At 43.3% G+C, this 13,536-nt stretch overlaps 1 protein-coding gene across 1 annotated transcript in view; it reads left to right on the forward strand.

Moving 5' to 3' along the window:
* The first annotated feature begins 1,366 nt into the window (after positions 1 to 1,366).
* Positions 1,367 to 13,536, forward strand: part of HSPA4 (heat shock protein family A (Hsp70) member 4) — a 48,045-nt gene continuing 35,875 nt past the window's right edge. Inside the window, exon 1 of the mRNA XM_020282326.2 lies at positions 1,367 to 1,749. Within this exon, the coding sequence (XP_020137915.1) occupies positions 1,643 to 1,749 (107 nt within the window). The 5' untranslated portion in view covers positions 1,367 to 1,642. The remainder of the gene's footprint in view (positions 1,750 to 13,536) is intronic.

The following is a 13,536-nucleotide window of genomic DNA, read 5'->3' on the forward strand; positions in this document are numbered from 1 at the left end:
TTTTTCTGTTTTGTCAAGACGGGTCTCACTCTTGCCTGTTGTTCAGGTTGGTCTGGCAATCCTCCTCCCTCAGCCTCTCACATGGCTAGGATTACAGGTGTCAGCCACAGTGCTAGCTGCTCATTCACTTTTAAGTGGTCCAAAGGCAAGTATCCTAGCCCTGAGATCTTCAACTCCAGCCTACCCTTCAGCAATACAGGACTTCTCTTAGTTCTCAAACCACACTAGCTTCTGTATTACTGTTTTTTCAATTTGAACACAGCCTTTTCCTTTTCCGGGAAGTCCTCCTGGTCTCCACGTTCTATGCATGGGGCACTTGCCACCCTATAGTAGGGTCCCCTTTACCTGCTTAGCTCCCTTCCTGAGGGGGAATATCCGTTTCGTAGAGCTGAAGTTTATACACTGTGGGAGCCCTTAAAAAAAAAATCACAAAATATTTAAAACGAAAAATCACATTACTGGAGACTTGGAGATTCAGATTCTCCTTCTTCTGAGATCTCTTTGGGCAATTTATTAGAAATGCTTGCACAGAATTGCCTCATCTCAGACTGGCTTCTCCTGTCCACCTGGAACACTCCGGAGCTCTCAGCAACTCCCTGCTCTCCCAGGGGACCACGCAAGTGAGGGGCCCTGAAGCCCAACTCATTGCTTCAGGTAACCCTGCCACTGACTCCCTGGTCTGTGCGGACGATCCAGGCCGGCTAGGGTGTCACCTGTCTGCGTCCCCTGCACGCAACTCAGGACCTAGCACTGAGGAGGTGCTTGGAATGCGTTGGGGATTGAAAGGCTTAAGTCCTGCAGGTCCCTCACTTTGATGTAAGGACACGAGCGGCTCAGAGAACGGTGCGACAAGGCGGCGTCACCGGGAGCGGCTTCCTCCCTCCGCTGGGGAGGGCACCGTCTCCGACGCTGACGGAGCCCGACCGAAGGCCCTGCTCGGGGCCGCTTCCAACGGCGGCCTTCTCTGCGACTGGCCGCCCCACCCTGAAGAGAACCGAGCGCCCTGCGGAGTGTGATCCGCTCGCGCTCTCTTTCAGGAGTCCCCACAAGTCGAAGGTGGAGTGGAGAACACGCTCCCACCTAAAGCTCCTTTGAGACTAGAACGATGGAAACGGCGCGCCGCACTTCCGCCTGGGTCCTCCTCCGCTACTTCCTTCCGGAATGGGAGGTGCTGTGCCGCGGAGCGCGTTGCGGAGGGAGCAGGGCGCATGCCCAATCGGCCAGCTCTGCTTCCCAGCCAACTTTCAGCCGCTCCTGCCTAGGTCCTCGTGCCAGGACGTGACGTTTCCTTACGTCCTGGGGGCGGGACTTCAGGGGAAAGGGCCCTGAGCCGGGATATCGCGAGAACATTCTCTTCTTTCGCAGGTCTCGCGCTGCGGCTCTGCTCCCGTCCCTACGAGATCCTTCGAGATCTTCTCCGCCCCCGCTACCGGCGCCTCCTCTGCGGCCGCTGAGCCGGAGCCGGCCTGAGCTGCGCCCTTGGTTGCGGTCTCCCCGGCCAGGACCCGGGCGCTCACGTGGACGCCCCCCTCCAGCGGCCCCCGTCCCCCGGCCCGCGCGGCCCGCTCTCCACGCGCCAGCCCCGCCGGGGTCCGCGTCCTGTCCCGGCAGCCGGACCCGGGCCCGAGCCGTAGCCGGCGCCATGTCGGTGGTGGGCATAGACCTGGGCTTCCAGAGCTGCTACGTCGCGGTGGCCCGCGCCGGCGGCATCGAGACCATCGCGAACGAGTACAGCGACCGCTGCACGCCGTAAGTGGGGCCGGGCCGGCGGCGCGCACGGGCTCCGGGCTGCGGCACTCGCTGCTCGGGGAGTGCGGGCCAAGGAGTCGCCTCCCTGGTTCCCAGCCGAGGTCCCGGCGGGGCGGGGACCCTCGCTGGGTGCCGGGTCACTGGTGGCGACCACGCGCCTGGAGCCTGGGTCCGCGCTGGGCGCGAGGCCTCTCCACGGCGGCCCGCGGGCCGGACGGCGGCTCTGGGCCGGTCCCCGGAGCGGCGGAAGGCACGGGTGGGAATTGGAGGGAAGGCAGGCCTCGCACGTAAGGTGGGTCGAGGTCTCTCTTGTGGAGGGCAGAGACCGGGCCCAGGGCTACTGACGGTTCTCGAGCCCAGCACTGAGCCCAGAACTTCGCACACAGCAGGCGCTTAATAAAAGTTAGTCGAATGGAACCGGTTCTGTGGATTGCTGGCCGCGAGGCCGTGGAGCGGTCCGAGTCCCACGTGAGTGGGGGCGGGGTGCCGCCCGGAAGAGAGGCCGCTGGGCTACCGGAGGCTCAGGTTCCGCATGGACCTGCGATGCCTTGATGAGGGCGGTGCGGGCAGATATCGGAAGGGGATCTGAGCCGCGCGCGGCTCACGTCTGTAACCCTAGCACCCTGGGCGGCCGAGGTGGGGAGATCCGCTTGGGCTCTGGAGTTGGAGACCAGCCTGAGCAAGAGTGAGACCCCGTCTCTCCCAGGGGACCACGCAAGTGAGGGGCCCTGAAGCTTAACTCATTGCTTCAGGTAACCCTGCCACTGACTCCCTGGTCTGTGCGGACGATCCAGGCCGGCTAGGGTGTCACCTGTCTCTGCGTCCCCTGCACGCAACTCAGGACCTAGCACTGAGGAGGTGCTTGGAATGCGTTGGGGATTGAAAAAAAATTAGAAAAAAATTAGACCTGCGTCGCCTGTGGTCCCAGCTCCTTGGGAGGCCGAGGCAGGAGGATCGCTTGAGTCCTGCAGTTTGAGGTTGCTATGAGCTGTGAAGACGCTACTGCACTTTACCCGGGGCGACAGGGAAAATGAAAAGAAAAAAAAAGAAACAGATAAAACCGATGCCCTCTTGATCTTTGCGTTGGCTGTTGTTTTGCACATTGTTTCAGGGTATTGAACTATATTGGGTCATTCTCTGCTATCATTCTGTGCGTATCTACACCTTAATAGCGCTGTACTTTCACGTTAATCCGTTCCAACTAATGGCCTAGGACTTGCTTTGCCTTCTGGAACCTATAGTAAGTTATGGGACTAGTATGGACACAGCTCAAAAATGGTGAGTCACCCAGATCTTTTCGTGTTAGAGTAAGAGTCTGCCTTTTGAATGCATACAGGTACCTTTCAATCCATTGCCATGTTTTGGACAAAACCTTGTAAGAAGCTCCATATTATTTGTCAGGTTCTCAATATTGCTGTTAAGACCTTTCAATTCTAAGGCCCATCATTTTCACCCTGAGTTTTTGTCACACTTAAGCAGGTTCGTAGCCAAAATATTATAGATTGTTCTATATACTAGTTTCATCTTTACTACTCAGAAGGCTCACATTTCCTTTCTACTTGTCAAATTTCTATGTTCTTCCCCTTTTTTAGACCTCAGCGAGGTGCTTCCCCTGAAAACCCATCCCAGAACCCAAAACTATCATTTGGTGTCGTGTTCCTGAGTATGTTTATAGTCTTAACAACTTTATTGAAGTATAATTCACATACCATACAGTTCACACACTTGAAGTGTACAATTCATTGGTTTTTCATGTAGTCACAAAACAGTGCAACCATTGCCACATTCAGTTTTAGAACATTTTCATCAGTCTGCTGCAAAACTCCCGGTACCCATTAACAGTCAAACTCCATTTTCCCTTTTTATAGTTTTTAACAATGGGTATTATATTTTAATTTCCATTTCCAGGGTGTGTATTGCGCATTGAATTTTTTTTAATGCATTATAATTTGTTTTAAAGCATTTTAGCATTAATTTCTTGTTTGATGTTGTCAGCTCTCGATGATAGTTTTCTTCATCTGTAAAGATAGTCTCCCCAAGAAGTTAAAAAACACCAAGTTACGAATAGTGGCGTGGTCCTTTCCTGCCTAAAATTGAATATACTTTAGCTCCAAAGGGTACACAGTGTCAGAAGAGAATCTAAATACTGGGAAGAACAGTGTTCCTATCTTTTCTTTCAGATTATTATCATATGCTCCTGTTTTTCTTGTAGACAGCAACTACAACAGTAGTTTTACCTTGAATTCCATTCTTTGAAAGTTGTTTCAGTTAAAGAATTTAATCTTCCCAGATGGCAATTAAGTTTGCCTCAAAGACTGATAGGTGACCATATACACCTTGCAATTGTGATAAGAAAATGCCATTTAAATGAGAATTTTTATTATGTTTTCCCTATGTTTTGCTTCGTATGCCCCATTAATTTATAGGAATGCCACACATTCAAGTAATTTCTGAACTATGATTTGAATAACTTTGATTTCTGTGTTGGAGCCTTGGGCTAAATAGAAAGTGGGGGCAGAAAGGTTGATTTTTGTAGAAGTTATGGAAGACTGGAGTTGGATTTTATAGGTACCCAGAGTGTGTGATGTAGTTTTGTTTTAATGTGAGAATGGAAATCAGATGTAGAAGTACCTTGTTTCAAATTGTCAGTGTAGCAATCTGGATACAGTTTTTGAGGAGCTAACATAGAAGAGACTCTTGCCTTTGCTCCAAATTTAGGCTTCCTTTATTTTATTAGCTAGTGAGTGCCTCCAATATGGCAGCCATTGTGTTAAGCACTGGAGTTACTATGGTGAACAAATAAATGTCATGCCATCGTGGACATGGTTAGTGGAAAAAGCCAGATGCTAAACAAAAGTATATAGTAATTACTAATTGTGGTAAAGGGCAAGATGGAAAGTACAGAATATGACGGGAGTATAGTAGGTGTATCTAATTTAAATAGGATGTCCAGTGGAGATGGAATGTGCTCTGAAAGAAGTGCTATTTGAGACCTGGAGGATGAGTGAGAGGATGATGGAAGTCATGGTGAGTTTGAGGAAGAGATGTTGCAGGCAAAAGGAGGAGCAAGTGGGAAGACCTGAGGCAAGAAGAGCTTCTTGGCGCATTTGACAGATTGAAAGAATCATGGCTATTCTTCAGCCACTTGAGAAAATGGTGTGATCTGAAACTGGGGAGGGCAGGGCACAGTAGGTTATGGCAGGGCCTTGTAAATCATGTTAAGGATTTTTTTCTAGGTGTTGTTGGAAGTGATCCTATTAATGCTTTAAAAAATGTGATTGGCTTTTTTTTTTTTTTTTTTTAAGACAGAGTCTCACTCTGTTCCTGGGCTAGAGTGCTGTGGCATCAGGCTAGCTCACAGTACCTCAAACTCCTGGGCTAAAGCGATCCTCCTTCCTCAGCCTCCTGAGTAGCTAGGACTACAGGAACGTGCCACTGCGCCCAGCTATTTTTCTTTCTTTCTTTCTTTTTATTTTTTTTAGTTGTCCAGCTAATTTCTTTCTAATTTTAGTAGAGACAGGGTCTTGCTCTTGCTCAGGCTGGTCTTGAACTCCTGGCCTCTAGCGATCCTCCCGCATTGGCCTCCTAGAGTGCTAGGATCACAGGCAGTGATTGGCTTTTGTGTGGAGAATGGGTTTATTTGAGAATGGCAAGAGAAGTAAGATGACACTTGAGGCTATTGCAATATTTATTACAGGTGGGAGTTGTTGGTTTCCATTAGGGTGATATAGCATGGGAGAGAAATGGGTGGCTTTGAGACAAATTTTGGAATTTTTAATTCTGAGCATTTGTGTTGGCATTATTTGACTGTAGACTTTGGAATACAATGGAAAACCCATTTTTATATTTAGTTGGATTATTATAGTAGAAAGGGTACAACCTTAAAGCTTCTTTGGAATAAAAATGTAACCAGACTGCCAGACATTACAGAAGCTAATTGGACCATACTTTCCAAAATGAACTCGAAATGAGTTACTTCTGAAAATAATTATGTGAATGAATTGTTTATATTATCCTTTTCATGGACATGAAATAAATGAAACAATATATTAGGAATTGGAAGAGGTAAAAATGGTCTATTAATAACTGCCCTTGAAGAGCGCAAAAGCTGCACAGTGTGTATAGTTTCTGGTTAACTGGCAGGTTAACATCGGGTCCCTTATTTGTGCAAGAAAAATATTCCTCTTTGAAGTGAATGTCTTTACATGTTATGTAGCTCTGAGTAAAGCAGCAGGATGACGTGGATCTTGTGGATTGGAAAAAAAGTTGGTTTGTTAACTGAAGCTTCAGACCAGTTATATCATACTCCTCATTTGTCTAATTGCAGAAGTAATGAAAGTTGTTTCTTAGAATTAGAGCTAAAATAACTTATATATAGAATTGGTAGAAGTAATTTACAGGAACTTTATGTCATTAGGTTCCAAATTGGGTTTCTTAAAGTTTACTGTGCCTACTATTTAAGAGGCCAGAGGGTCTCCCTCTGTTGCCCAGACTGGAAGTCCTGGTCTCAAGCAGTCCTCTTGCCTCAACCTCCCAATTACCTAGGACTACAGGTGTGTGCCATCATGCCCAGCTTCTTAAAACATTTTTCCGTAGAGATGAGGTCTTGAGCTCCTGGCCTCCAGTGATCCTCCTCCCTTGGTCTCCCAAGTGCTGGGATTACAGGCATGAACTGTTGTGCCTGGCAAAAAAACTTCTTTTGACTTAACAAAGTACTTGTTTGCTGTAACAATAAAAACACTAAAGTGCTACAGCAAAATTTTCTTCTGATTACTTACTGTTTGCTGTGTATCTTTCAGTACCTTTTTCTTGACTTCTACAAGTATACATATAGAATGTATGTGTATTTAAATAAGATCATAATAGTTGATTTTGTAGCTGTTTTACTATATTTTAGACATTTTTTCAAAGTCAGTAAATATGAATTTACCTTCTTAAATATGTAATATTCCATATTATGGCTATAACATATTTTCTTCAAACAGGTCATTTCTAATATTTTTGCTATTACAAATAGTACTTCATCAAGTAGTCTTATAATATGTTTATATTAACGTGTTAATGGTTTTATTTTTGTTGGATAGATTTTCAGAAGTGAAATTGTTGTGGCAAAAGATACTGTATGTGTGTAAAGTTCCAGTAATTATTGCCAGAATATTTAAGGGATTAAAATTTAAGAGGTTAATTTACATTAGGAACATCAGTTATTTCTCTACCTAATTGAAAGTCATGAGGATTTTAAAGAGTTAAAACTGTATAGCTCATACCTTTTTCTTGACTTAGTGCTTAGAATAGTGCCTCACATATATTAAATATAGTATTTGCTAATATTGCTGTTACTTTTTGTATATTTTTATTAATGCTTTTTTTTTTTTTTTTTTTTTTTCCTGAGACAGTCTCTGTTGGGCGGGCTAGCATGCAGTGGCATCACCACAGCTCACTGCAACCTCAAGCTCTGGGCTGGAGCGATCCTCCTGCCTCAGTGTCCTGAGTAGCTGGGACTACAGGCCCGTGCCACCATGCTTGGCTGATTTTTCTACTTTTTTGTAGAAGACAGATTCTTGCTCCGGCTGGTCTTGTATTAATGTTTTTTATTACTGGATTATAAGGGCAGTAAATTACATCTATGGAAGTTTACCCTTTGGGTTCTACAACTGTGTACTTTTAATGTGCAAAGCTTAGTGATTGGCCAGGCGTGGTGGCTCACGCCTGTAATCCTAGCACTCTGGGAGGCCAAGGCGGACGGATAGCTCGAGGTCAGGAGTTCGAAACCAGCCTGAGCAAGAGTGAGACCCCGTCTCTACTATAAATAGAAAGAAATTAATTGGCCAACTAATACATATATAGAAAAAATGAGCCGGGCATGGTGGCGCATGCCTATAGTCCCAGCTACTCGGGAGGCTGAGGCAGGAGGATCTCTTGAGCCCAGGAGCTTGAGGTTGCTGTGAGCGAGGCTGATGCCATGGCACTCATTCTAGCCTGGCCAACAAAGGGAGACTCTGTCTCAAAAAAAAAAAAAAAAAAGATTAGTGATTGAAGCATTTGCTGTGTTTTAGGAACTGCAGATCTCAAAAATGTGAATTGTTTGGTCTGTTTAGTATCAGCTCTTTTTGGCATTTTCTAGTTTATGACTAAGGCAGTAACCAGCGAGTACTCTGATTAATGTAGTATCCATTTTCATGCCAGTTTTCCTACAGGTCTTATTTGATAGTCAAATTATTATGGGTTCTCTGAAAAGCTCATTTTCTTCTATTTAAGAAAGTGAATTACAACACAGCTGTCATAATATCCTGAAAGTAGTTCTTATATACATTTATAAACGTGAAACTACCATTTAAGGGTCTGTGCCAATTGCAGCAGTTCGTAATAGCCTATCACCATGTGCATAAATATTTGGTCAGTAGTATTTCTTACCCAGGAAAGGGAGAACAATGCTAAAAAAGGATACAGTTTCTGGGACTTAAAGATTAGAACAGAGGGATCTTGAACTTGATTTGAATTGACTTCCTGTGCTGCCAACCTGTAATTTGGAATGGAGGAAAAGTGTTATCGTTCAAACATCAAGTGTGTGAGTACTTCTTAGGGTTTTAGGTGCTTTGACTTGGCATTGTGTGTAGTATAGAGGAAGTGTAAAATAAAGATTCCTGTTGCTTAGAGATGTAACCACCCGGGTGAAAATATGAATGACATAAAGCAAGAGTAAATGGAATAAGAGCCCAATTATGGACAAGGTTACATAGTACAGACTTAAAATACCATATTCAAAGGAGAGGTACATGGCGGTGGGGGGGGAGCAGGCGGGCTAGCAAACAGGATTAGAATATATGGAGGAATGGATTGAGATAGTAAGGTGTAGAAGTAGGAATTAATTTAGCAGAGTTTGGGAGTATAAGAGTATGTATGTATGGGATTTGGAGTCTGATAGTCCTGATTTTTGAATCCAGACTCGTTTTGTGTTTCTGGACACATTAACTTGACTTGAATCGGCTCTTCATCTATGAAATAGAGTCAGTAATAGTACTTTTCTCAGAATATCTTGGAATATCAAGTGTAGATAGAATGCTCAGCACACTGCCTGGCACATGAAAGCTCTCTAATGAAAGCTGTGAAACAAGGGAGCTTGACCTGCTTGGATGAAACAGGCTTCCTGCCACGTATAGGGCCTGGATGCAGGCTGTGTGCAAGAAGTTCATGGAGAATGGGAAGGAGAGAAATTTCCTTTAAATATTCTTGCAGTGCTTTTTCCATGTTAATATCCTGAAGGAATAATTGAGCCACAGAAGAGCATTCATTGGGGAGAAGCAAACTGAAAGGGGTATTTTAATTTTGCATTTTTAGAACTTACTAGATTTATTAGAATTGCATAGAAGTATTTACCTAAATGCTAATAGTGGCCACCTGTGGTGGGGAGGGTTGTGGAATTACAGATAATGTTTATTTTTTTCTCTATACTTGTCTGCTTTCTAGTTTTTTTTGACAAACTTGTACCAGAAAGTGTTGAACTAGCTTACAGTGCTGGCTCTAATATTCAACTTAATCTATTTGTGCTTTCATCTCATGTAAATATTAGGTTTCTTTGTGTAAGCTTTTAGTTTTCAAAATCCTCCAGTTTGTGCTGTTTTACATACTGACCCAATTCAGCAAATTTATCATATTTTTTTCAGTTCTTAATGGAAGTAGTAGGACCTTTTTTTTTTTTTTTTTAAATTCCACATCAGTAGGTAATTTTAAAGATAGCTGACAGGATTTTAGTTGACTGTTTGAGAAGGTGAAACAGGACTTTAATATAGCAAAGTGGCTCACGCCTGTGATCCCAGCACTTTGGGAGGCCAAGGTGGGAGGATCCCTTTAGCCCAGGAGTTGGAGGCTGTGGTGAGTTATGATCACACCACTGCACTCCAGCTTGAGTGACAGACTGAGATCTGACAGACTGAGATAGCTAGTACTTTATTATTTGTGATGTGCCAATCTCTGACATAGGCCCTTTAAAACTGGGTCATCAAATTTAATCTATAGCCATCCTATGAGCTAGGAGCTGTAATTTTAGAGATGAGCAAATCAAATCGCAGAGATTAAACACCAGAAGTGACATAGCTAAAAAGGCAGAAGGATTTGGGCAGACCTAGACTGTCTGATTCTAGAGCCTGAGCTCTGTATAGTGTTCAACCAAGTTGATGACGAAGTGGAAATGCTAAAGATTTCTCTTGTGCAGTAGTTGGCTTGTTGTTATAGAGCTTTAGGTGTAAGAATTATGTAGTGATATTGGTGATTTTTGTATGGTGTCGTAAGAAAAGTGTAAACTTTTTCTATACTTGAAGAATTATACTTTTTTTTTTTTTTTTTTTTTTTGAGACAGAGTCTCGTTTTGTTGCCTGGGCTAGAGTGAATGCAGTGCCGTCAGCCTAGCTCACAGCAACCTCAAACTCCTGGGCTCAAGCGATCCTTCTGCCTCAGCCTCACGAGTAGCGGGGACTACAGGCATGCACCACCATGCCCTGCTAAGTTTTTGTTTCATTTTTAGTTGACTGGCTAATTTTTTTTTCTATTTTTAGTAGAGATGGGGTCTCGCTTCTTGCTCAGGCTGGTCTCAAACTCCTGAGTTCAAGCAACCCTCCCGCCTTGGCCTCCCAGGGCTAGGATTACAGGCATGAGCCACCGCGCCCAGCCAGAATTATACCTTTTTTGAGGTTTAGTTGCTATATTATGTGGTACAGATTGAAGCTTCATTAGTGACATTTAATTGCTTTGTAAGAAGTTGGGAACTATTTGCTGTGTGAATGTATAGAGCAAGAAAAAGAAGGATGAATAATTTGAACTGAGAAATTTATTTGGCTCTTTGAGATGTATGAAACACTTCTATTACTGTTAAGAATGCAGATGTAGATTTTTAAAGTAAGTAAAAAGATTGACTTCGAGAATATCGTCTAAAGCAATATTGTCTAGGAAACATTATTTGAGGAAATAATGTTCTGTCCAATAGAACTATCTAGGATGACAGAAATGTTCTCTGTATTGTCCAAAACAGTAGCCACAAGCCACACTTGGGTATTGAGCACTTGAGATGTGGTCAGTGGACTGTAGAACTGATTTTTAAATTTTATTTAATTTATTTAATTTTAAATAGTTAAAATTTAAATAGCCACATGTTGCTAGTGGCTACTTTATTGGACAGTGTATGTCATAACCAAAGACCCCAAATTTTATTAGATTATATATTTTACATTGAGACACCTGGTATGTACATGCACAACTGAAAAAAACTTCATTTAAACAGCGTATACTTCTGTATACAGTGCATGCTGGTGTTTTCTATTTAAATTGTTCATGACTTCTCTAACCCCCCCAGTTAATTTTAGAGTCATGCATAGGTTGTGATCTGTGGTTGATTAAACACTATTTTAGAAGGAAAAACAAATGTGTTAGCATTCATAATGCAGTTCAGTTTGTGATCAGTGCTAACTAGAAATTAAGCCAAGTCCAGTAAGTTTTAAGAGATATTGAATAGAAATGATTAATTAGTGTGCTTGGGAAGATTGGATTGGAAAGGCTTTACAGACAAAATAGGTGATATTCCTTGAGAACAAGCAGAGGACCAGGGCATTTCAGTTATTAAAAGTGGCATGAGCCAAGAAGGAAGATTGAGACTTTATCTAACTTCTGTTGGCTCATGGTGTGGGCGAGATGCGGCTGGAAATTAGGGTGGGGTGGGGTTGAGAGAGGCCTTAGGCTCCATATTAACAAATCTGGGCTTTATTTGTTGGTAGTTGGTTCTGTTTGGAAGGTAATTAGAAGCCAGATAGCTTTAGTGTTACTGAGGTGGAATAGGGACTTAATGTTTCATCAGGACTTACAGGACAGCTGGGAACATTAATGTCTTGTCTTTACTTAGAGCTAGTAATTGTTTTGAGGAGATGAAGGTTTGCAAAAAAGGGCTGCAGGAAACAAGATAAATAACACTGCGTTTTAATTGTGTTGGGATTGAGGTTGTGGTAGGATGTACCTTAGAAATTCACAGATCTGGTAGTTTTTAGGAAGATGTAGGTTTGCCCATTATTAGGCTAGGCAGCATTTTTGGGGTGGAGGGAGTGAACATAGTGGGTAAGATTACTTTGGGCAGTTTCCTAAAGAGCATCGTGAGCTTTGAGAGGAGAGACATTTAAGTGTTACTGAGATTTCTTTTTTTAATCTAAAATAAATACTAAAGTGATTGGTGGCATACTTGTGGAAAGGCTTAGCTTAACCCCTGTGTCAAGATTTGGAGAAATTCTGATGAGATCCCAGGCTGTACCATGTTCTTCCCACCAATTAATACAGAACACAGCTGCCTTCAACTGCCCTGGGACGTGACTCACAGAGATCCTTAGCCCATGGTTGGAAAGGGCCACTGAAACCCAGAGAGGCCCAGCATTCTGCCAGTTTTCACAGGGCCAGTAAGTTTATGTAAATCAAACAATTCTACTGAGTTGTTAGATAGGTCATCTAGTGTAGTCAGGTAAGTCCTGAGGCTGTCTGGCTCCAGAGCCCTTATTTATGTACCTATGTATGTATGAATGAATGAGGCTTCAGTGCAGTGGTGCTACCACAGCTTGCTGTGACCTTGAACACCTGTCATCAAGCCATCCTGTCTCAGCCTGTGGGGTAGCTAGGACTACAGGCGTACACTACCAACCACACCTGGCTAATTTTTTACAGACCTTTTTGTGGAGGTGGGGTCTCAATGTGTTTCCCAGGCTGGTCTCAAATTCCTGGCCTCAATTGATCCTCCCACTTTGGCCTCCTGTAGAGGCGTGAGCCACTGCTCCTGGCCTGAGTCCTTATTCTTAATCACTCTGCTAAGTTGGAAGTTCAAGGGAGAATAGAGAGGTTCAAAGCTGGAGTATAAAGTAGGGACACATGATCTAGACTTCTGTTGCTTTCAGATTGTTTGACCCTGCATAAATTTACTTATTAATACCTTTTTGGACTCAGTTTCCTGTCCTGTAAAATGGGGTTAAGATAGTGTAAGGTGCTTCTGAGGATCAAATGCGATAAGCAATTGATGCAATCCATATTATTAATGTAGTAGAAGGAAGAGAAGGCTTCATAGCTTGAGGGGGAAGTGGACTCTGGGAAGAGTTTTGTCTTTAAGGGTTTTTTTGGGTAGTGTTATGACAGGGCAGGATTCCAGAGAGGTTAGAATAAAAAACATAGGGGCCAAGATAGCAAAAACATCCACTCCAAGATAACTGGCTTTTAAAAGCTTAAATGCATTGTTTTTTACTTTCAAGTGGGTTTCAGTTTTCAGCAGGTTTCAGCAAGACAGTGTATGAATTGTCGATTTGGAAGAATGTTCAGAAGTGAGAATGAAGCTCCTTGTCAGAAATTGAGTCTTTGGAAGCTAGTTCTAGAAAAAGTACTTTTTACTTATATGCGGTAGGGCAGGAATTGTTTTCAGGGTTTGTATTCTTCGTGAAGTTATGAGTTGTCGTAAAAACTAGAACATTTAATTGATATATTGATGTGAGGGTGTGTTATTTTATATTAGGAGTTCGAACACAAGACTTGAGAAATAATTAGAAGATGGTAGAGACTGGACAGGTAGTTACCACATCAGATTTATGCTCCAGCAACTAAACGACAGGACTCTGAAGAGGCTGCCTATTTGGTGGACAGATTAACTCAGTAGAAAGATCAAAATCATAGACTTGTATTCTGTTGAAATAACATGGCTGAGGCTCAGAAATCTTGCCTGATGTGGATTTGGGTGTACTATGATATAAGCTTGATTCTTTAATATTTGTTTTATCT

Source organism: Microcebus murinus, chromosome 21 (assembly GCF_040939455.1).
Source record: "Microcebus murinus isolate Inina chromosome 21, M.murinus_Inina_mat1.0, whole genome shotgun sequence".
In the NCBI taxonomy this organism is placed as follows: domain Eukaryota; kingdom Metazoa; phylum Chordata; class Mammalia; order Primates; family Cheirogaleidae; genus Microcebus; species Microcebus murinus.